At 38.7% G+C, this 25,933-nt stretch overlaps 1 protein-coding gene across 1 annotated transcript; it reads left to right on the plus strand.

The window, feature by feature from the left end:
- Nucleotides 1-11,181: 11,181 nt before the first annotated feature.
- LOC140822165 (protein SIEVE ELEMENT OCCLUSION B-like) lies at nucleotides 11,182-25,212 on the plus strand. The gene is made up of 8 exons (XM_073182910.1): nucleotides 11,182-11,559; nucleotides 21,602-21,781; nucleotides 21,863-22,311; nucleotides 22,422-22,531; nucleotides 23,589-23,759; nucleotides 23,816-24,294; nucleotides 24,791-24,940; nucleotides 25,018-25,212. Exons 1-8 carry the CDS (start codon nucleotides 11,182-11,184, stop codon nucleotides 25,210-25,212), a joined length of 2,112 nt encoding a protein of 703 aa, XP_073039011.1.
- Nucleotides 25,213-25,933: the final 721 nt, after the last annotated feature.

The raw sequence follows: 25,933 nt of genomic DNA on the forward strand, positions 1-25,933 counted from the left end.
TTATTTAAGCTTAAACCTAATTTCTCATAATTTTATAAAGCATAAAACTAGGTGTTTCAATTAACTCATTAATTAACGTTTCGTGCGGCGATTAAATCTCGAATAAATCCAAAACTCGTTATTTTGATCCCAAATTTTTAACATAACATTTTTAAGATTTATTATACCCTTCCAAGTCATGAGCCACCCCCGTGGACCCATGGAATCAATTTTGGCTTAATTAATCTCGTTTTTGACCCTTCGACGAACACACCGAGCCATCTCCTAATTTACCCGAGCCACGCCCGAGCCACTTTGAACCAAAACCTAGCCAACCCATATAGGGACCCTAATGTGCAAGCCCAGCCCGTAAAACAACCCCTGGCCCGCTCAAAACCTTCCTGAAACTTGACCAAAAATCTGTACATGTGTGTGTGAGTTTCATAGTTGCTCTAGGACTCCTAGTTATCCTAGGACTCTACCAGCTGAGCCACTACCGAACCCAGCACACCCTAACCTTCCCTAGACCACGCCTGAACCAAGCCCAGACCAACCCAGCCCCTGGAACCCACGCACGAAGCCCCTGAACCAAAAGACAGCAGCCTCGCCCAAAGCATCCCTCACGCGCACTGCTGATATATTCTTCGTGGGGGTTCTTACCCAGGCTACCACCGAGCCCAGCCCTTCCTAACCCTCACTGGACCATCCTAAAGCACCATCTAGACCACCTAGCCCAGCCCTCAACCGAGCCACAGCCCTGAAATTCTCGGCCACACTGTTGGAGAATAGAGACAAGATATATTTGATCACACACCATTAAACGGATTACATTTCAGAATTTATAAAGAATTACAACTACAAAAAATAAATGCATACTAATTAATAATTGGAAAGTGAACTTTTGACTGATATTAATTCTTCAAGCATTCCAACCAAAATGTCTCTTCAAATCACACGTTTAACTTTTATCACCCTTCCTTAAACATGTGATTTTATAACTCCAAGTTTATCTCTGAGCCTTTGGAAGTCTAAAATCTTCAACGCCTTTGTAAGAATATCAGCTATTTGTTCTCGAGTTTTCACATGCTTCAGCAGAACTTCTCCTTTGGTAACACAGTCACGAAGAAAATGATATCGAGTGTCGATGTGCTTACTTCTTTCATGAAATACCGGATTTTTAGCCAATGCAATTGCAGAAATATTATCAATATGAATGTGAATTGCCTCTTGTTGCTCAAGTCGTAGCATTTTCATTACATTCTTTATCCATATAGCATGACAAACACAAGCGGTGGCAGCCACGTACTCAGCTTCACAAGAAGATAACGTCACAATCTGTTGCTTTTTTGAACTCCAAGCTACCGCTGCATTTCCTAGAAAGAAAACAAAACCCGTAGTACTCTTTCGATCGTCTAAATTTCCTCCCCAATCACTATCACAAAAACCAGTCAGCTTAAAATCTTCATTACTTGAGTAAACTAAACCAAAACTGATTGTTCCCTTTACATAACTCAAAATGCGTTTGAGTGCTTTCATGTGAGTTTGAGTAGGTGCTGTCATGAATCTGCTTAACACACCTACTGCAAATTGAATATCTGGTCTGGTGTAAGTTAGAAACCTCAAGCTTCCAATCATGCTTCTGAAAAGAGTTGCATTTGTTCTACTTGATCCATCATCTTTAGATAATTTAACACCTGAATCCATAGGTGTAGCCGCAATGCTGCAATTCCTCATTCCAAATTCATTCAAAATTTTTTCTGCATATGTCTTCTGATTTAACCGGATTCCACCATCTTCTTGTTTGACTTCAATACCTAAATAATATGACATAAGACCCAAATCTGTCATCTCGAACCTTTGTCGCATGGATTTTCGGAAATCTTCAATCATGCTAGAGTTGTTTCCGGTAAAAATAAGATCATCGACATACAAACATACAATCAACACACCTCCAGCTTTTTCTTTCTTCACATATAATCCATGCTCATGTGGTGATTTCTGGAAACCGGTTTGTTCAAAATAAGAATTAATGCAACTATACCAAGCTCTTGGAGCTTGTTTAAGTCCGTATAGTGCTTTTCTTAGTTTCAAGACTTTATCTTCATTTACTACTGCAATATATCCTTGAGGTTGAGTAACATAAACCTCTTCTAAAAGTTCTCCATTCAAAAAGGCCGATTTCACATCCATTTGGTGCACTTTCCACTTTAGTTGCGCTGAAATTGCCAAAATCAATCTAATTGTTTCAATCCTTGCAACAGGAGAAAAAACTTCTTCATAATCAATCCCCTTTTTCTGTGTGAATCCCCGAGCTACCAATCGAGCCTTATATTTTTCCACGTCTCCATCAGCATTTTTCTTTATTTTGAATATCCATTTCACACCAATTGCTTTCTTTCCGGGTGGCAACCGAGTCAACTCCCAAGTATGATTTTTGTTGATGGATGCAATCTCCTCATCCATAGCCTTTTTCCATTCAATTTGTTTTTCTGCCTCCTCAAAACATAATGGCTCAATATCTGCAAATAGGCAAAAGAAAGTAGGATCATTGATAACTTCAGAATCTTCGTATATCTCGGTTAGATTTCTGAACCGATGAGGTCTTTCATTCGAATTTTCAGACCGAGAATCTGCATCCATGCTTTCTGAATTTTCAGGTTCTGTGATTTCAGATTCTGTATTATCAAAACTGATTTCTGGAGAATAAGAGAGATCATATTCATCACTTTCATTTTTCCAATCAAATGACTTGCTTTCATCGAAGACAACATCTCTACTAATGATAAGCCTTTTTGTGTTCGGATTATACAACTTGTATCCTTTAGAATTTTCCGCATAGCCAAGGAAAACAAGTTTCTCACTTTTGTCATCGAGTTTACTTCTCAACTCATCAGAGACATGTGAGTAAGCCACACTTCCAAATACTTTGAGATGAGAAACACTTGGCTTTCGCCCACTCCAAGTTTCAATTGGTGTCATTTTCTCCAAACTTTTGGTTGGACAACGGTTGGATAAATATACAGCACATGCTACTGCTTCTGCCCAGAAAATCTTTGGCATATTCATACTTTTCAGCATGCTGCGAACCATATTTAAAATAGTTCGATTCTTCCGTTCTACAACTCCATTTTGTTGCGGAGATCTTGGAACAGTTAGTGGCCTTCTAATTCCATGTGATTCACAAAAGTTGTTGAATTCTAGTGATGTGAATTCTCCTCCACGATCGGTTCTCAAGGCTCTAATAACAAACCCACTTTGATTTTCTACGAATGTTTTGAATTTTTTAAATGATTCAAAAGCTTCAGATTTTTGCTTAAGAAAGTAAACCCATGTTTTCCTGGAAAAATCATCGATGAACAATAAGAAATAATTGTTCTTACCAAATGAAGTTGGCTTGATAGGTCCGCAGATATCAGCATGTATTAATTCCAAAGGTTTTGATGCTCTCGTCAAGGATTCCTTCGGAAAACTTTTCTTGTTTGTTTGCCAAATATGCAATTCTCACATAGTTGATTAGGATGACAAAATAATGGCAAACCAGCAACCATCCTTTCTTTACTCAAAATATTTAAACTTTCAAAATTTAAATGCCCCATTCTCAAATGCCATAGCCATGATGAATCGGAAATGCTATTCTTGAAACACTTCAAAATACCTGTTTCAATGTTGAGAGGAAACATTCTGTTTTTCGTCATAGGCACTTTAGCAATCATCTTCCCTTTGTGGCTTTTGAGCACTAGTCCACAGTTCATCATATCAACTGCATATCCTTTTTCTAGCAATTGTCCAATGCTCAAAATATTTGACTTCAAAGCAGGAACATAATAAACATCGGAAATAAATTGATGATCTCCATTCTTTAGTTTAATCAAAACATCACCTCTTCCATCAATCGAAACTTTGGTCTTGTCTCCAAAAAAAATGTTTCCTCCAAACGATTTATCAAAAATGGTGAACAAATCTTTGTTACCTGTCATGTGATTGCTTGCACCAGTGTCAAGATACCAAGTTTCCCCAGTGCTTTGTTCATCCTCACTTTTGCATGTCATTAACAGTGTTGATTCTTCATTTTCGGCTTCAAGATAATGATTCTTTTCTTCTTTCTTTTCTGAATCTGGGCACTCACTTGCGTAGTGGCCAAGTTTTTGACAGGAGTAACATCTTATTTCTGCTTTATTTCTTCCGCCCCTTTGCTGAAAATGAGATCTTCCACGACCTCTCGAGTATTGCTGTTGATTATTCGATTCATCATGGTATCCTTTCGAGTATCGTTGGTGATTATTTGAATCACCGTTGTATCCATTCCATCTTCCTCCTCTCCCTCGAGAATTTCTTCGTCCACGACCTCTTTCATAGTTTCTACCTCTTCCTCTTCCACGATTAAAAGATTTAAAATCTTCATTCTTTTCTCCCAAATAAAGTTTGGATTGCAAAGATTGTGAAGGTGGTTCTTCCTTTCTTTTAATTCTCTCTTCGTGAGCTTGCAACGATCCCATCAATTGATCAATCGTCATGGAATCTAAATCTTTTGATTCTTCTATAGCCACAACAATATAGTCAAATCTCGCATCAAGTGATCGAAGGATTTTTTCGATCACACGAACATCCTCTATTTTCTCTCCGTGTCTTTTCAATTGGTTGACGGTGGCAAGAACGCGAGAAATATACTCCGAAATTGATTCCGACTCTTTCATATTTAATGATTCAAACTCTCTTCTCAAAGTTTGAAGACGAATACGTACAACTTTGTCACTTCCATTGAATGAATTTTGAAGCAAATCCCATGCCTCCTTCGACGTTGATGCCGTGGCTATTTTTTCGAAAACTTCATCATCTACGTAAAGTTGAATGGTGGACAGTGCCTGCTGATCCTTCTGATCAGATTTTTGCCATGCTGTTCTTTGGGCTTGACTCAAGGTTGCTTCATCTTCGGGAGCTTCCACACCTTTTTCTACAGCTTCCCACACACCTTGAGAACGCAACAGAGTCTTCATCTTAATACTCCAGTTGCTGTAGTTTTCCTTTGATAGTTTCGGAAAGTGTACAGGAAGAGAATTCATGGCGGTGTCTTCAAATATAATTGACTCACTCCAAAATAGCTCTGATACCACTTTGTTGGAGAATAGAGACAAGATATATTTGATCACACACCATTAAACGGATTACATTTCAGAATTTATAAAGAATTACAACTACAAAAATAAATGCATACTAATTAATAATTGGAAAGTGAACTTTTGACTGATATTAATTCTTCAAGCATTCCAACCAAAATGTCTTTTCAAATCACACGTTTAACTTTTATCACACACTAGATTTCACTTCGTGAAGAGTCCAACCAGCTGAGGTCTCTACACCAACCCTGTTGCCGAGCCCTTGCCCCCTAGTACTCTACCAGACCCTCTCCCTTGACCCTACTCGAGCCCCAGCCAGCCCTGGCCAAAGCCCCAAGTCCCATGCAAAACAACCGAACACTTGCACATTCAAAACCCAAAACAATACTCACGCTGTTATTTCCTTGTTCCAGCTTACGTTTCTGTTGGTGTGTGGTGCTTTGGTTGATTTCTAAGGCTTCCAAACTCATGTAAAACAGTGTGTGATCATATCTTAAATCATGGCAGCCCTTTATACCATACAAAACATGATTTTTGGAATAAAAAACACAAATTTAGAACATGTAGGCATGTAGTTACGAAAATTCAACTTGTGTGCTATGTTTTTCCTTAAAAATCATGCATAAACAATTACTATGGTGTGATGATGAGTAAAAGGAGAATATGGCGTGCCTTTGCGTATTTTACGCACGAGAAACTGTTGGCGATTGAAGAACGGCGACGAAGATCCTTGGCTAGAAATTTCCTTGAAACTTTCAAAGCTTTTCTCTTGATTATTGCTTGTGTGTGCCGTGTATCTTTGGAAGAATTTGGGAGAGAAAAAAAATTCAGAAAGTTGGCGTGTGATTGTGTGAAGGGTTTGGGAGAGAATTTTTAATTTTATTGGAAGTGTGCCCGTGAGTTTTGGTGTGAGTTTTAGGGTGATTTTCATATATTAAATACTAATTAAATTACTAACAAGGCTTAGGCCTATTAAGCCAACAATTTAGGCCCATTAGTCTTAATTAGGATTTAATTAAAATATTAAAATAGTTTTGGTTAAAATAAGTTTGTGAATTTATTAGCCGGGTTGTCAAAACGTTCGTATTTTAGTTGAAAAACCAACACCGATAAAAATTACGTCCCGACGTATAAAATCACCTCAAAACCCCCTCTTATTTTTCAAAAATAATAAAAAACATCTCCCAAATTTTTAATAATTAAAAACAACTATTTAATAAAAATCATTTTCTATTTTTTTTAGCCATCGGTCTCCGTTCCTCGATCGCAACTCGAATAATCTTTAAAAATACATTTTTATGCAACCATGCAGAAAGTATATTTAAAACATGTAAATATGCACAACATAATTAATTCATTCAATTAAAACATTTAATTAAAATACAAAAGAATTTAGTAATTGCATGCACGTAGTTTGCGATCTTTAAATTTTCGAGGCGTTACAATCTTCCCCCCTTAAATTGAATTTCGTCCTCGAAATTCGCTTATCATTGATAATCAAACAATTTATTATTTCATATCGTATCACATATAAAAATTCTAAAGCATAAAAATCATATATCATCATAAAACTATTAAACAAGTGACGTAAACATATAATTCATGTACTTATGCAGGTAACATCACAAAATCACGTAAAGCATGTAAACTTACAAGTTTGAGGCTTGACTACTGATCTTTACGGCGCTGATGGTGGCACAACCCTATACAGGAACCTGGCTCTGATACCAACTGAAACGTCTGCTATTCGTTTTCTTAAAACAAGCTAGAATATTTTTTTTTTTTAAACCTCACTTAGCATCGGCCGAACCATAAAATATTTTTGACATCATTTTAAAAACAAACATCCGACTGCCATTTAAAAACCAAAGGAAAATATTTTAAAGCATAAAATCGTCAAACATTTTACCAACCTAAAAACATTATTTGAAAAGTATAGCCCATACTATAACCTCTCAAAAATCTCTCATAACATAAATAAAAGATGTAAAAATAACTTTAACATTACTTAAAATCATAAATAATAACTAGTGCGGAAAACTAGCGTCGGTCCTCGGGTTATGTGCACCTTCAGTCCAGCAAAGTCAACCATCAAGACCTCCATAAAGATTATTATCATAATCACATGCATCAATCACACCTAGTGAGTCTAAAGACTCAACACGTCATATTCTTGATAACGAGTAATACATAATACAGTTAACATATAACAGTGAAAAATACTTGTACTTAAAATATCGTTTTCATGAAGATGCATAAACATAAACATAACATTTTCGTAAACATTTTCATGATGCAGAAAACTTTTAAATAAAAACATTTTCATATAAACATAAACATATTCATATTCATATCATCATCAACGTATTCAAATCATCATCAACATATACGTATTCTTTTTCCCTTTCGTTGAATTCAGATCGTTAATTGTGACTTTCGTGTTCATCTACGTCTACGTCTACGTGTTGGGCGATGGATCCATCTACATGTAACCACAGTACTGGACGGCGGGGACACCAGCAACACTCTCACCGATCAACTGGGCCTTGGCCTTACGTATTAACATATCATCGTATACATCTACATGTCCGTATCCAAGGAAACACGATCGTCGGGCTCCCACTGGGACCATAACCCTCACGAAATTTCCAACATATCATCGTATTAGTCACAATTACTTCACTTCCTTCAACGTTTCATATTATCATCACTTTATAAAATTTAAACATGCATATAACGTTTTTCTTTTAAACCAAGCATGCAACATGTCTTTTAAATGTCCATAATTAAACCATAAAATCCATAAACGTTTTAAAAATAACATTTTAACATATAAAAATTTATAAACATTCCAAATAATCATATTAGCATATAAAACAGCATTCAGGACACTGCCATGACGTTTACTAATTTTTAGGTGTAAAAAGACCGTTTTACCCCTAGACATAAAATTTCCCGTTTTTGACTTTTTCATGAATTCATTGACTCTAAAATGTCCCAAATAATTATTTAAGCCTACAAGAATTTTCCCATATTTTTATTTAGCCTAAAACGAGAACTTTTAAATTAATCATTAAGTGTAACGTATTAATGCATTTTAATCCCGAATTAAACCAAACCTTAATATAAAATTCTCAAATTAAAAATTAGGCTTTTAATAATTATTTAAGCTTAAACCTAATTTCTCATAATTTTATAAAGCATAAAACTAGGTGTTTCAATTAACTCATTAATTAACGTTTCGTGCGGCGATTAAATCTCGAATAAATCCAAAACTCGTTATTTTGATCCCAAATTTTTAACATAACATTTTTAAGATTTATTCTACCCTTCCAAGTCATGAGCCACCCCCGTGGACCCATGGAATCAATTTTGGCTTAATTAATCTCGTTTTTGACCCTTCGACGAACACACCGAGCCATCTCCTAATTTACCCGAGCCACGCCCGAGCCACTTTGAACCAAAACCTAGCCAACCCATATAGGGACCCTAATGTGCAAGCCCAGCCCGTAAAACAACCCCTGGCCCGCTCAAAACCTTCCTGAAACTTGACCAAAAATCTGTACATGTGTGTGTGAGTTTCATAGTTGCTCTAGGACTCCTAGTTATCCTAGGACTCTACCAGCTGAGCCACTACCGAACCCAGCACACCCTAACCTTCCCTAGACCACGCCTGAACCAAGCCCAGACCAACCCAGCCCCTGGAACCCACGCACGAAGCCCCTGAACCAAAAGACAGCACCCTCGCCCAAAGCATCCCTCACGCGCACTGCTGATATATTCTTCGTGGGGGTTCTTACCCAGGCTACCACCGAGCCCAGCCCTTCCTAACCCTCACTGGACCATCCTAAAGCACCATCTAGACCACCTAGCCCAGCCCTCAACCGAGCCACAGCTCTGAAATTCTCGGCCACACCAGATTTCACTTCGTGAAGAGTCCAACCAGCCGAGGTCTCTACACCAGCCCTGTTGCGCGAGCCCTTGCCCCCTAGTACTCTACCAGACCCTCTCCCTTGACCCTACTCGAGCCTCAGCCAGCCCTGGCCAAAGCCCCAAGTCCCATGCAAAACAACCGAACACTTGCACATTCAAAACCCAAAACAATACTCACGCTATTATTTCCTTGTTCCAGCTTACGTTTCTGTTGGTGTGTGGTGCTTTGGTTGATTTCTAAGGCTTCCAAACTCATGTGAAACAGTGTGTGATCATATCTTAAATCATGGCAGCCCTTTATACCATACAAAACATGATTTTTGGAATAAAAAACACAAATTTAGAACATGTAGGCATGTAGTTACGAAAATTCAACTTGTGTGCTATGTTTTTCCTTAAAAATCATGCATAAACAATTACTATGGTGTGATGATGAGTAAAAGGAGAATATGGCGTGCCTTTGCGTATTTTACGCACGAGAAACTGTTGGCGATTGAAGAACGGCGACGAAGATCCTTGGCTAGAAATTTCCTTGAAACTTTCAAAGCTTTTCTCTTGATTATTGCTTGTGTGTGCCGTGTATCTTTGGAAGAATTTGGGAGAGAAAAAAAATTCAGAAAGTTGGCGTGTGATTGTGTGAAGGGTTTGGGAGAGAATTTTTAATTTTATTGGAAGTGTGCCCGTGAGTTTTGGTGTGAGTTTTAGGGTGATTTTCATATATTAAATACTAATTAAATTACTAACAAGGCTTAGGCCTATTAAGCCAACAATTTAGGCCCATTAGTCTTAATTAGGATTTAATTAAAATATTAAAATAGTTTTGGTTAAAATAAGTTTGTGAATTTATTAGCCGGGTTGTCAAAACGTTCGTATTTTAGTTGAAAAACCAACACCGATAAAAATTACGTCCCGGCGTATAAAATCACCTCAAAACCCCCTCTTATTTTTCAAAAATAATAAAAAGCATCTCCCAAATTTTTAATAATTAAAAACAACTATTTAATAAAAATCATTTTCTATTTTTTTTAGCCCTCGGTCTCCGTTCCTCGATCGCAACTCGAATAATCTTTAAAAATACATTTTTATGCAACCATGCAGAAAGTATATTTAAAACATGTAAATATGCACAACATAATTAATTCATTCAATTAAAACATTTAATTAAAATACAAAAGAATTTAATAATTGCATGCACGTAGTTTGCGTGAATCTTTAAATTTTCGAGGCGTTACAGAAACCTTCCTACTAATCCACCCGCCGGTTTGATTTGATTTCAAGCCAATTCCTCCAAGTGCGAATGAGCAGTGGAAATGCATTGATTAAAACATAGTGGGAGATTATCGATTGTCAAAAAATAAATAAATAAACTCCTTGCATATTTGTCGCAGTTTCACTTTTTCCATATGTGGAATATATAATGGTCTCACTTGGCCCACAAGGGCTGAGTAATACCAGATTAGAAATCGAAAAAGAAAAATCAGTTATTACAAAATACAGTGCATTTATCAACAGAGATTGGTTACATGAATATATAGTCATGCTACATTAAAGCGCGGGTTGTGCGACAAAAAACAATCATTCAAAATAATAATAATAATGATGATGATAATGAAGTCGAGTAAGACAAAAAATAACGTCTTAACAGAATTAATGCATGAAATATGATTTGGTTAGGTTTATAGTTTTAAAACATTTAAATAGTAAGATTGAATCTGCTGCAATTCTTTATAACAACCTTAAAAAAACTCAAGTTTCAAGTAAAGATGCCTTATACATTGCCAGAACAAACAGATGCGAAGTTTGATGAAGGCTTACATTCTTCCAGATTCATATACAAAAGAAGCTTCACGCATAGAAAACGTGAATCATGTGGAAACGATCGTGTGTAAACATTAAACACAATGTTCCTTTTGCTGTCTGAAGCAAAGGATTTAGTAGAAAGAATATGTTGCAAGGGGCTGAATTCCAAACCTCTTGCAGATTTTTAAACCAAAACCAAAGTAAGGTATATGATTCAACACAGCTTTATTCTTTTCTCATGGCGCTTGTCTCCCTTTCTTTTTCTTCAACAAGTTCTGACATTCTATATAAAGCCTGGAGAAGAACACCAGATTCAGATAAGAAATAGCTAATTGAAAATACCTTTCCGATAGATATGGCTAGCCGGGATGTGTTTCCTTCGACAAAGAATGTTACATTTTCCTCCGAAAAGGTACCACCTACTAAAGCTCATATCTTCAATGGAGGCGTGCAAGATTACGAAACTGATCAACGGTTAAGGCCGAGCTATGAAATGGAACACAACATTGTCAAGCCCCTTCCATTGGGTGTGCCAGCGCCTGGTAGAGGACAACTCATGAAAGGTGGTAGGGGGTGGGGACATGTCTTCTTTTCTGCTGATGATACTGCACTTACCAAGCAAATTCTCGGAACCCATTCTCCAGAAATTGAAGATTTTGATGTCAAGCCAGTTCTTTTCATAGTGGAGGATATCATCCATCTGGTCAAACCTTTGACAGCTGATTCTGCTGCTGTAGGATACAAGAAGTGTTAGAGTAGGTGCACGTCGAGCCAAGTGTTGGCCGACTGTTCACAATGAAACTCTTTGTATAAACGATCTTTATTTTAATAATATTTCAATTTATTAATTTGGCGCATCTTTATCTTTATACCCATGCTAGTTGCATAGATAAAGTCCTTGAATATACAAATAGTAGAAAGAATATGAGATGCTCATATGATGAGTATCATGAAACTCATATTTGGAATACTGTATATTCTAAACCGTTCCTAGTCGATTCAGCCGCCACTAAGAAGGATAAAGGCCGCTCGAGTTAGAGACTAGTATCTGCGATGTGAGTACCATGTTTCATTGGTAGGGGACATTGTGATGTCCGAACATGCAGATAGGTGCTCCTTGTAGAGTGCACTGAACAACCCTCCATAAAAGGACTTTCCAAGTGGTTCTCACTTATCGAGTGGAAAAGTCCTGGTTTATGGTTGTACAGAATTAGTCCTTATGACCCGGGACAACATTGAGACTCTATGTGCTAGCGTTTCACTTTGACTTGTTTACCGACTCTTATGGGGTCATTAGGTGGCAAGGTTGGGTGTTACGGCGAAACATATAGGAGTCGATGCATTGTAGTCGGGGATTCACCGCTTACCTACGGGTATGGATATCCTATGTGTTTTTCATGTATATGTGGGTTGAAATCTCTGATCAGAGTATGGTGGTAATTATGAAAGGGGTTTCATAGATTACACCATCGATGCAACCACAACATGACACATAGTATCGATTCATTGACAACTCTCGATAAACCAATAGTTGTCGAATCGGTCGGGATATATGAGTTGAAGGGACCGTACTGTACGCTAACCATAATTGAATGGTTCTTGCAGGCACTATCATGTGATACCTAGGGAATCACGTAAGCGATGCTGCTAGGCGTTTAACGTGATTGGTTGGGTACTATCAGACTTGAGTTCTGACGTTCTTACTATCAAGGAGTTGATAAGTAAGAATGGAGCAATTGGGGTATGCTCGAATAAGGACATGTTTAGTCCGAATCACATTGAGATGTGAACCCACGGCTAGTTGTATCAATGAACCATTGAGGGCCACACAAGTACTTGCTTAGTAAATCCCGAAGAGAAGTAAAATAGTTCAATGTGTTGAACGGCTTATAAATGTGTTTATAAGTGTAAAGAAAATTAGAAGTATGACTTCTATGAGAGAAATATAAATTTTAATATATGGAAGTGTTCCTAAGATTAAAATTTGGCCAAGTAAATAATGTAGTTGAAAATTGTGATTTTCATAAACATTATTGGGGACTAAATTAAATTAATTCAAATGTTGAATTAATTAAACACTAGTGGACCTAGTAGAGTCTAAAATAATTAAATTAATTCAAGTGTTGAATTAATTAAATAATATTGAGTCTTGTAGAGCTCAATTAAAATAATTATTTAAACTAGTGGGACTTGAGTAAATTCAAGTAATATTTAATTTATCTCAAATGTGTTTGAGATAATGAAAATTTAGTCCATGGTTTTTAATGTGTTAAAAACCATATAATATACAAGTGAGACATGTAGGGATTGCATGCTTGGGAGGTGAAGAGACTTGAATACTTTTTAATAAAATAATGCATGGCATGGGGGACACCTTTTTCCACTTTTCCCACACCCAAGTCTAGACTTCACTCCACACATTTTGTCTCTCACTTTGGCCGAAATCTTCAAGGGTTGCTCTCTCAAAATTTTCTTTCTTGTGTTCTTCATTTTCTTGGAGAATAACTCTTCTCTTTGAAAAATCCTCAAGTTTTTCTAGTGCAAAACTTGAAGGGGATTTACCTAGTATAGTGGTGGGCCTAATTCTTGAAGAGGAAGGAGGTTTGCTTGTAGATTTTTCTTCCATACAAGAGCCAAAGTGTTTACACTTTGGTTGGTGCCATTCATCAACTCTAAGGGGTTGATAGGTAACAAAATTCTAAACACCCTATGAATGAGATTTATGGTGTATATTGTATTTTTGCTACACAAATGTGAGGGGGCCGAAAATTTTAAAGATTTTTGCTTCCGTTGCTTGTTTTTCGGGCTCCCTAAATCGTTCCTTTCAAGTGGTATCAGAGCTAGGTTACCATTTTGTGTAGCATAATACAATAATATTGTATTGAGATCGATTTCTAACCGCTTGAGAATTTTTGTGCAAAGAATATGCAAGGACCGAAAATTTTATGTCAAAAACAAAAAAAAAAAAAAAAATGTTTTTCGGGGCTGCCCGAGGGCTGCCCGAAGGGGCTGCCCGAAATTTTTTCGGGCAGCCGAGGGGCAGCCCAAGGGGCTGCCCGAAATACTGTTTTTAAATAAAAAAAAAAAAATTTTTTTGTTGCCGGAATCCGGCGACGGAGCTCCGGCGACGGCGATGACGGCTAGGGTTTCCAAAAGTGTTTTGGACAATCTTAGTGTCATGGGCCTTGAGTTGTTGGGTCATTAGATGGTCAACATAATTTTGTGAAATTTAAATGGGCCAAGCTATTTTTGGTGAAAAATGAGTTTTGGGCCCTTAAGTTTAAATTTACAATTGTTGCACATATTTTCTCATAAAATAAATAATTGAAGTGTGACTTTAATTATTTATAGTAAATTGTGATTTACAAGAAATTCGATTATAAATAAATTAATTTGAAAGTAGACAAAGGTGTTTGTATACTTTGTTAATTTAATTTATAATTGTGGCGGTTAGTGATTGGATCAAGATATATAATATTGGATCAATTAATTATAGTGATAATTAATTGATGGTGTATGATATGTGATATTATGCATGAAGGATGATCAAAAGCCCAAGCCCAATTTGCTAGGTGTATGCTAGGATATTTATGTTGAATGATTGTAATAATTATCAAATTCAAGTGGGCTTGGTTTATGGCCCGTTCCCACCCCCCATGAGATGTATCCCTATGTGCCATGGATATTTAATTGTAAATATTAGAATAGTGGAAGATCAAGATTGGAAGATGGTGGCCTTGGTGATTATGAAGATCGAAGACATGTAATATTGGATGCTAATGTAATAACTTAGTTGCATTGCATCCCTGCATTTACCCTAGGATTGGACCTAGGCCCGTGTTTGGCTCACACGGGCCATTAGTGTTGGGGCAATTGATCATCCTTGTACTGTTTTCTATTTATAATATATGCATGATATGTTATAAATAATGAGTATGTGCGTTATTATTATTATAATAACAAAGTTGCATGAATCCGGCAAACATACGATCAAACATGGCGAGCTTTTAAAATAAAATTAATGATGAGACCTTTCAAAATTAAAAACCCTCATTTTGAATAAGATTCAAAATTAATATCAAGTCCGAAAAGGGGAATTATAAATTTGTTTATAATTTCCTTGTCTTCCATCGACAATGGATGCATGATGAACGCTACCCGTACTCGGGGCTCGGCTCATATTATTGGGGAGCCTTGGGTGCCGGAAAGCTGTGACATCCATTGACATTGTGATGTGAACTACGTGGAACTCCCATGATTTCGGCTCATATTATTGAGGGAACTCATGGCGACCGTCCATTAAGGTTCAATATCGATGGGTTAGGCTTGACACGTAAAGATGAACGACGTCATATTATTGGGTCCTAATCAAACGTGAGACAAAAGTATACGTAGAGGGTTGCATGGCGATGCAATTGGAAACTACCTTTTAGGAATTATGATGGCCGATATTATTCGGGATCACAATTCGCTAATTGGACCTTACGTACCTTCTGAGGAAAGTGTTTCCCGTTTTCACTAGAGGGTAGTGAAAATGTCAAAACAGTGGGAGCGATTATTTATAAAGTAAAAGTCCAAACTTTATATCTTATTAAATATTTTAAAATAGTCATTAACATTTATCTGTTTTACTTTTCAGTACAATCTTTGACATGTCATCAATTCGCAACCCGTTTTCGGTCATTCTCGAAAAACACATTCTAACCGGACCAAACTATATCACTTGGCTAAGAAATTTAAAGATTGTCCTAAACTCGGAGAAGATCGCATATACACTTACTGAGGCGCCCCCTGCTGAGGCTCCTATAGGCTGCACTCCTGAGGAATTGCAGACCTACAAGGATTGGTGCGACCATGACTTGAAGGCGAAGTGTTATATGCAGGCTTCGATGAACGATGAGCTACAAAGGCGATTCGAGGATGCTAAGAATGCTGCTGACATTCATATGCACCTCAAGGAGCTCTTCGGTGAGCAGACTCGGCCTTTGAGGCATGCCACAGTGAAGGAGCTCATCACTTTACGCATGCGAGATGGGACTTCGGTCCATGAGCATGGCCTAAAGTTGATTGGGCTCGTGGACAAGCTCGTGGGCATGGATTTGATCTTGCCATCCGAGTTGACCACGGATGTGCTACTGTTGTCACTGCCTAGCTCTTTCGATCCTTTTGTCGTGAACTTCAATATGAACAAGCTCGAGCCCAGCCTTGAAGAGTTGGTGAACATGCTTGTGACCTTTGAGTCCACGATCAAGAAGGAGAAGCCGGTTCTTTATGTGGGCTCTTCATCTGGCACGAAGACCGGTCCACCTGGGAAAGGAAAGAAGCGTTCTTTCAAGCGTCCCAAGAAGAGCGAGCCCTTGAAGAGGCAGAATCCGAGTCCCATAGTGGCAGCCGCGCCAGCCAAGGCTGAAAAGACTGTTGACATCTGTCACCACTGCAAGAAGCCTGGACATTGGAGGCGTAACTGCAGGGAATATCTTGCGCAGAAGGGTTCTGCCAAAGGTATATTCTACATTGAAGTGAATATCTCTATTAACTCTACTTCTTGGGTATTGGATACCGGCTGTGGCTCACATCTCTGTAATGATTTGCAGGTGATGGGAAGAAGTAGGAGGCTCCGAGAGGGTGAGACCTTCCTGAGGATGGGCAATGGAGCAAGGGTTGCTGCCAAAGCCATAGGAGATGTTTATTTATGTTTGAACAATGATTTTAATTTGGTTTTAAGAGATGTTTTGTATGTACCAGACTTGGTTAAAAACATTATTTCCATTTCTATGCTTGATATTGATGGATATTCTTGTTTATTTGGCAAAGGTGTTTGCAATATTTACAAGAATGAATGTTTAGTTGGTACCGGTGAACTTGAAAACAATCTCTACACCTTAAAATTAAAAGATATTCCACTTAACAATGTCCAAACGATAACAACAACAAATAAGCGCAAACAAGATACTCTTAATTCGGCACAATTATGGCATGCTCGATTAGGTCATATATCCCTAAGAAGGATGAACAAGCTAGTGGGAGTTGGCATGTTTGATATGTCTGATATTAACGCTCTCACGACTTGTGAATCCTGTCTGAAAGGAAAGATGACCAAAATTCCCTTTAAGGGCCATGCGGAGCGAGCCAAAGGGTTATTGGATTTGATCCATACCGATGTGTGCGGTCCGCTTAGCATCACCACTAAGCATGGACATGCCTACTTCATCACCTTTACCGATGACCATTCGAGGTATGGGTATGTGTATTTAATGAAATACAAGTCTGAAGCCTTTGAAAGGTTCAAAGAATTCAGAAGTGAAGTAGAGAAGCAATTGGGACGAAGCATCAAGACACTTCGATCGGATCGAGGTGGTGAGTACTTGAGTGCCGAGTTCCAAGAGTATCTTAGAGAGAATGGGATTCTCTCGCAGTGGACTCCGCCCGCTACACCACAATTGAATGGTGTTTCGGAGCGTCGTAACCGGACTTTGATGGACATGGTTCGGTCTATGATGGGGTTCACGGAGTTGCCGCCATCCTTTTGGGGATATGCGCTTGAAACAGCGGCACTGTTGTTGAACAATGTCCATACAAAGGCAGTTGACAAGACTCCATATGAGATATGGATGGGTAAGCCTCCCAAGTATTCTTATCTAAGAATATGGGGGTGTCCTGCTTATGTGAAGCAGACAGTGGGAGATAAATTGGATAGTCGATCCATTTTATGCTACTTTGTGGGATATCCAAGGAATTCAATTGGATATTACTTCTATCATCCCCAAGAAACAAAGGTGTTAGTTTCTAGGAACGCAACCTTTTTGGAAAAGGAATTTCTATTGGATAGAAAAGGCGAGATGATAGAACTCGAAGAGGTTCGAGAGACACCCACAGACGTAGAACCCACACCCGAGAAGCCAAGTGAGGAGATACAAGCTCCTAGAAGAACCGAGAGAGTCTCGAGACCACCTGTGAGGTATGGTCTGCTTCTTGAAGAGGGCCATGATGAGCCTAACCTTGGATGTGATCCAAGGACCTTCAAGGAAGCGTTATCGGATGCCGATTCATCCAAATGGCTTGAAGCAATGGAATCAGAGATGAATTCCATGCATTCGAACCAAGTGTGGAATCTCGTGGATCCACCTGAGGGAATTGTTCCCATAGGGTGTAAATGGATTTACAAGAGGAAACTTGGGGCGGATGGGAAGGTATTGACCTTCAAGGCGCGATTGGTAGCAAAAGGGTATACTCAAAGACAAGGTGTTGACTATGAGGAAACCTTTTCTCCAGTTGCGATGTTCAAGTCCATTAGGATATTGCTAGCCATAGCTGCATGGTTTGACTATGAGATATGGCAGATGGATGTGAAGACAGCCTTCCTTAATGGGGATATTAAGGAAGAAATTTATATGTCTCAACCTGAAGGGTTTACATCCATCGGAAGTGAGCATATGGTATGCAAACTTCAAAGATCTATTTATGGTCTTAAGCAGGCATCGAGGAGCTGGAACCTCAGATTCGATAGTACAATCAAAGAGTTTGGTTTTACTAAGAATCCTGAGGAACCCTGTGTGTATAAGAAGGTCAGTGGGAGTGCTGTGACATTCCTTGTTCTTTATGTTGATGACATTCTACTCATTGGGAATGATGTAGGAATGTTGCAATCAACAAAGATATGGTTAGCAAGTAAGTTCTCAATGCAGGACTTGGGTGAAGCATCTTTTGTATTGGGAATACAGATCTATCGAGATAGATCAAGAAGATTGCTTGGTCTCACCCAGTCCACATACATTGATACCATCGTGAAGCGGTTCTCGATGGATGAGTCCAAGAGAGGACATCTACCAATGTGTCATGGCGTGTCCCTATCCAAGTCTATGTCTCCCAAGACTGATGCAGAGATAGCGGCGATGACACGAATTCCGTATGCTTCGGCTATTGGTAGTATCATGTATGGGATGATATCTACACGTCCTGACGTGGCATTTGCACTAAGTGTAGTGAGTAGATATCAATCCAACCCTGGTCTTCCACACTGGAAAGCTGTGAAAGACATCCTCAAGTATTTGAGAAGGACCAATAAGTTGTTTTTGGTCTATGGGGGTGGAGAACTGAAATTGGAAGGCTATACCGACTCTAGCTTCCAAAGCGATGTTGATGACTCGAAGTCAACCTCCGGATTCATATTCATGCTCAATGGTGGTGCTGTCTCTTGGAAGAGTTCCAAGCAAGACAGTACTGCGGATTCCACCACTGAGGCAGAATACATTGCTGCATCGGCTGCAGCAAAGGAGGCTGTTTGGATTAGGAATTTCGTCCAAGAGTTGGGCGTCATTCCAAATGGAGTTGCTCCTATCCCGGTGATGTGCGACAACACGGGAGCCATAGCTCAGGCGAAGGAGCCAAGGTCTCATCAGAAGTCCAAACACGTATTGAGAAAGTACCACATCCTCAGAGAGATCGTGGAAAGAGGAGATGTCGTGATTGACAAAGTCGGCTCCGCAGATAATGTTGCTGATCCACTAACTAAGCCTTTACCAGGACCATCGTTCGAGAAGCATCGCGAATCAATGGGTCTAAAGTATATAGGTAGTTGGCTCTAGTGCAAGTGGGAGATTGTTAGAGTAGGTGCACGTCGAGCCAAGTGTTGGCCGACTGTTCACAATGAAACTCTTTGTATAAACGATCTTTATTTTAATAATATTTCAATTTATTAATTTGGCGCATCTTTATCTTTATACCCATGCTAGTTGCATAGATAAAGTCCTTGAATATACAAATAGTAGAAAGAATATGAGATGCTCATATGATGAGTATCATGAAACTCATATTTGGAATACTGTATATTCTAAACCGTTCCTAGTCGATTCAGCCGCCACTAAGAAGGATAAAGGCCGCTCGAGTTAGAGACTAGTATCTGCGATGTGAGTACCATGTTTCATTGGTAGGGGACATTGTGATGTCCGAACATGCAGATAGGTGCTCCTTGTAGAGTGCACTGAACAACCCTCCATAAAAGGACTTTCCAAGTGGTTCTCACTTATCGAGTGGAAAAGTCCTGGTTTATGGTTGTACAGAATTAGTCCTTATGACCCGGGACAACATTGAGACTCTATGTGCTAGCGTTTCACTTTGACTTGTTTACCGACTCTTATGGGGTCATTAGGTGGCAAGGTTGGGTGTTACGGCGAAACATATAGGAGTCGATGCATTGTAGTCGGGGATTCACCGCTTACCTACGGGTATGGATATCCTATGTGTTTTTCATGTATATGTGGGTTGAAATCTCTGATCAGAGTATGGTGGTAATTATGAAAGGGGTTTCATAGATTACACCATCGATGCAACCACAACATGACACATAGTATCGATTCATTGACAACTCTCGATAAACCAATAGTTGTCGAATCGGTCGGGATATATGAGTTGAAGGGACCGTACTGTACGCTAACCATAATTGAATGGTTCTTGCAGGCACTATCATGTGATACCTAGGGAATCACGTAAGCGATGCTGCTAGGCGTTTAACGTGATTGGTTGGGTACTATCAGACTTGAGTTCTGACGTTCTTACTATCAAGGAGTTGATAAGTAAGAATGGAGCAATTGGGGTATGCTCGAATAAGGACATGTTTAGTCCGAATCACATTGAGATGTGAACCCACGGCTAGTTGTATCAATGAACCATTGAGGGCCACACAAGTACTTGCTTAGTAAATCCCGAAGAGAAGTAAAATAGTTCAATGTGTTGAACGGCTTATAAATGTGTTTATAAGTGTAAAGAAAATTAGAAGTATGACTTCTATGAGAGAAATATAAATTTTAATATATGGAAGTGTTCCTAAGATTAAAATTTGGCCAAGTAAATAATGTAGTTGAAAATTGTGATTTTCATAAACATTATTGGGGACTAAATTAAATTAATTCAAATGTTGAATTAATTAAACACTAGTGGACCTAGTAGAGTCTAAAATAATTAAATTAATTCAAGTGTTGAATTAATTAAATAATATTGAGTCTTGTAGAGCTCAATTAAAATAATTATTTAAACTAGTGGGACTTGAGTAAATTCAAGTAATATTTAATTTATCTCAAATGTGTTTGAGATAATGAAAATTTAGTCCATGGTTTTTAATGTGTTAAAAACCATATAATATACAAGTGAGACATGTAGGGATTGCATGCTTGGGAGGTGAAGAGACTTGAATACTTTTTAATAAAATAATGCATGGCATGGGGGACACCTTTTTCCACTTTTCCCACACCCAAGTCTAGACTTCACTCCACACATTTTGTCTCTCACTTTGGCCGAAATCTTCAAGGGTTGCTCTCTCAAAATTTTCTTTCTTGTGTTCTTCATTTTCTTGGAGAATAACTCTTCTCTTTGAAAAATCCTCAAGTTTTTCTAGTGCAAAACTTGAAGGGGATTTACCTAGTATAGTGGTGGGCCTAATTCTTGAAGAGGAAGGAGGTTTGCTTGTAGATTTTTCTTCCATACAAGAGCCAAAGTGTTTACACTTTGGTTGGTGCCATTCATCAACTCTAAGGGGTTGATAGGTAACAAAATTCTAAACACCCTATGAATGAGATTTATGGTGTATATTGTATTTTTGCTACACAAATGTGAGGGGGCCGAAAATTTTAAAGATTTTTGCTTCCGTTGCTTGTTTTTCGGGCTCCCTAAATCGTTCCTTTCAAGAAGTTCATTTTCCTTACACTTTCTAGTTCAAGAAAGCTTTTTTAAATGATAATGATTCTTTACCTTTTCACTTGGATATATCCTTTCTTTTTCAGTTGATAACAATTCTCTTGCGTTCTGCTCAAATACAGGTTGCTCCCATTCAAGCCCATTTGGGCACGCTTGACAACAAGGTCATCTCCAGTTCCTACCATGATACTGTCACTCAAAGTTCTTACTATGATACGGAAATAGTTAAACTAATGGCATTTCCCATCAACAAGATATCCAATGAGGTATAATAAAGTTCCTAATTTCCCCTCAAGAGACGAAATTTTGTTGAATTAATTACATGACTCAAAATCACGATGTAACAGATAATATGCAAATGTACTTCTGGAACAGAAGCACATTCCTTAACCATGGAACTCCTAAAATCACTGTCAAACTACCCTTGGGATGCCAAGGTGGTCATCACCTTTGCTGCTTTCTCCATCAACTATGGCGAGTTCTGGCTCATTGAGCAACTTCACACAAAAAATCCATTAGCCAAGAATGTTTCCACACTCAAAGATTTACCCAGCCCAATGGAACATTCCAGTGATTTAAGAAAGAAATTTGAGGCGGTAGTTGACCTCTTAACTGCAACAACGAAGATGATCCACTGTATTATAGAATTCAAGGAGCTTCCGTCTCTCTACATTAGCCGGGAATCACCAGAAGTTGAGACTGCCACTGCTCATATTCCAATAGCTGTTTATTGGATCATAAGGAGCCTTCAGGCCTCTGCATCAGTGCTCCTGAACCTCATCGGCACTGGTCACGAGTATGATGCTCTTAGTTCTTATTATCTCCCCTTTATTATCGCTTATAACTGAAACTAACCACTTATTTTCTCAGCGAGAAATCTTTAAAACTGTTTTTTGTTGTATCAAGGTACATCTCGTCAACTGCTGAGTCATGGGAGATATCAAGTTTGGCCTATAAGCTCTCAGTCATGTTGGAGCACCTACAAAAGCTATTGCAGATTTGTAAGGAATTAATCGGTAAGTCACATGTTGATTCGAATTGTCTAATAATAACGGATACTCTGGTAAGGTAACAAAGTTAGTAAATGTAAACAAGGGCGATAGGATAGAAATATTTTTGTTCACCCTCAAATTCACACATCCGGTCGAACTCGAACCCACAATGTATGTCCTTAAAAACAAATGCTTGAATATTTGGTTGGTCACTAAAACACCGGAATGATGAAATACTTCAAACTGCACAAAAACAGTAGTATGATACCCACGTCGCATCGATCATATTGTCATGTATGTGCAGTTAGGAAGAAGTTTGAAGATTCGTACCCCGAGAACCATTTTCCAATTTTTCTTTATTTAAAAATCCTCATTTGACACCTAAGCTTCAACCCCGAGCCAACTTTTGATTTTTACGAGTTACCCCCGAACCATGTCGAGCCAAAACGTGCCCAACATGTTAAATTAACCTACTAGACTCTAAGTTTTTCAAGTTATCCACTCAAAATCCAAAAACATGCTGCCCCACGTGACACCTATTCTGGCCGAGAATCACACCTTGCATGGACTCCATGTTTATGATCGTGTGAGCCCAGCCGATGCTCTACCACCCAAACCCAACCCCTGAACGCTTACTTAGGACCCTAGTGAACCTTCCTAGCCCAGCCCGTGCCCCACGCATCGAGCTATCAGCGCCTGGAAGTAGCGCAAACCCTGCACCAATCTGTGCAGGGTTCTCAGGAGGAGTCCTAGCCATGCTAGGACTCTTTCCCGAATTGCAGATTTGTAAGGAATTAATCGGTAAGTCACATGTTGATTCGAATTGTCTAATAATAACGGATACTCTGGTAAGGTAACAAAGTTAGTAAATGTAAACAAGGGCGATAGGATAGAAATATTTTTGTTCACCCTCAAATTCACACATCCGGTCGAACTCGAACCCACAATGTATGTCCTTAAAAACCAATGCTTGAATATTTGGTTGGTCACTAAAACACCGGAATGATGAAATACTTCAAACTGCACAAAAACAGTAGTATGATACCCACGTCGCATCGATCATATTGTCATGTATGTGCAGTTAGGAAGAAGTTTGAAGATTCGTACACTGCATTCAAGAAACTTATGGAGACTGCTCATATTGACAATATGAAAGTACTCAAGGGGATGATTCGTGCCCCAGATGAACAAAGGCCACTATATGATGGTTCTAAAAGATCTAATGTTGGTTCTTTACTTTTACCTGATAAAATTTCAAGATATCTACAACTTAAAACTCTGAAAAGCTAAAGTTCTTTGTGTTACAAGAAAGGATTGATGGACTGAAGGCGAAGTATGTACTACTGCTGATTTCAGATCTCGACCTGCCTCACGAAGAGCTAAACATCCTTCATATGATCTACAACCAACAAAAAATGAGGCATGAGTACGAGGTTTTATGGCTTCCCATTGTCAACCAAACTAACTCACTTTCCCAATCACAGGAACTACAATTTAAGGAACTGAAGACCTATAATATGCCATGTTATTCGGTGTACCACCCTTCATTGATTGAACAGGTAGCCATCAGATACATCCAAGAGGTCTGGAAATTTGTCCACATGCCGATGCTCGTAGTATTGGATCCCCAGGGGAAGCCATCCAATCTTGATGCTTTACCTATGATGTGGATTTGGGGCAGTTTAGCTTTCCCCTTCGCTAAAGCCAGGGAGACGACTCTCTGGTCAGAAAACACCTGGAACATCGAACTGTTAGCAGATTTCATTGATCAACGAATTCCGGACTGGGTATGTGATCACCAAACTACCATGGATTTATTTTCTATCATGCTATCATATGTCTATATTTGTCACGACATGTCAATGAATGCGATATTCACAAACAACATTCAGAACAAATCCTACATAAGAATCAAAGAAATGTGCGTGTTCTCCTATTCAACACCCCGAAACATGGGTAACTGCACCGCCCCTGTTACATTTTAAAAAAATCATTTGTTCAGTAAGACAAGTATGTAATACCAGCCCAACTAGCACTGCACGAAGCTGATCACGGAGATTTCTTTTGGTCTGATAGATCAGGGACAACAGAGTGATATGCTTGTACGGTGGGGAGGACATTGACTGGATCCGTAAGTTTACTGTGTCAACCAGAGCAGTTGCAGGTGCCCTAAACGTACCTCTGGAAATGCTATATGTGGGCAAGCGCAATCAAAAGGATAAAGTCTGACGGTGCCATGAAGTAATTGATCGGGAGAAACTGAGCCACATCTTCGCACTCAAGGAATATTACGACTATGTCTGGTACTTCTGGGTGAGGCTGTGGAGCATGTGGAACTCCAAGAAAAACACTGCCTTAAGCATGGACAACGACCATGTGATGCAGCAGATCATGGAAGTGCTGGCATTTGACAGCAGTGACGAAGGGTGGGAAGTTTTCAGCAGGGGAAACAATGAGATGACCAAAGGAAAATGAGACATATTGCTGCCTGTTTTAGATGACTACATTAGTTGGCGATACAAGGTGATCATCCCGACAAGTTTGTCACCGTGCTGGATGAGGCAATACGTGGTATCCACCGCGAACACCACTGTAACCACCTGATCCTGCCGGGGCATGCTGGATACATCCCCGAGCAGGTGGTTTGCTCAGAGTGTGGCAAGATCATGGATAATTACGTCATGTACAGATGCTACACCGACTAAAGAACCATGATACATCCCTTTTGCTAGGAGAACTTGCTCCGGTTCTTCTACTTGTCCAGAATGATGACAAATCTTTTACTTTAACAACACGTGAGACGATACATTTCACCCTTCTTTTAAGTTGTTTTGCGTACTTTTTAATTTACTTCTCTTGTTAAGGAAACAAATCTGGAGTGTGCTTGTAATAAGGCAATGCCAATTATATCAGTCAATAAAACTGCATGTATTTGTAAGTTGCACAGTAAATAAAAGAATCCTCCGACTCCCAATAAAATATTCAACATAAAATATAGTTCCTTTCAATTCACTCAATTCTGGTGCGATACCTCGGGTCAATCTAATTAAAGGAAGAGTAAAATAAAATAAGTATTAACAAATTTGGCAAGCTTGCCCCAACAGCCCCTATAGTTCAGTGGTAGAGCAAGAGTCTTGTAAACTGAAGGTCTGTCGTTCGATCCTTCATGGGGGCATTTTTCATTCACTATTTTCTGTCTTCTCTCCTTTTGCCTTGTTCCCAAAATCAAGAATCTTTTCTAGACCCTCGACCCCGCATAGAGAGATGAATGCTCATATTCGTAATATTCTCTAATTTCGTCTTTTTTAAAAATATATAACCTACTAAAACTGTTATATAGATAATATGTATTTATTACGGGATTTGTTTATCATAAGTATGTATTCGATGTGACTTGAATATTTTTTAATGCCAATGTACAAGATT

Source organism: Primulina eburnea, unplaced genomic scaffold (genome assembly GCF_022965805.1).
Source record: "Primulina eburnea isolate SZY01 unplaced genomic scaffold, ASM2296580v1 ctg739_ERROPOS11973397, whole genome shotgun sequence".
Classification (NCBI taxonomy): Eukaryota; Viridiplantae; Streptophyta; class Magnoliopsida; order Lamiales; family Gesneriaceae; genus Primulina; species Primulina eburnea.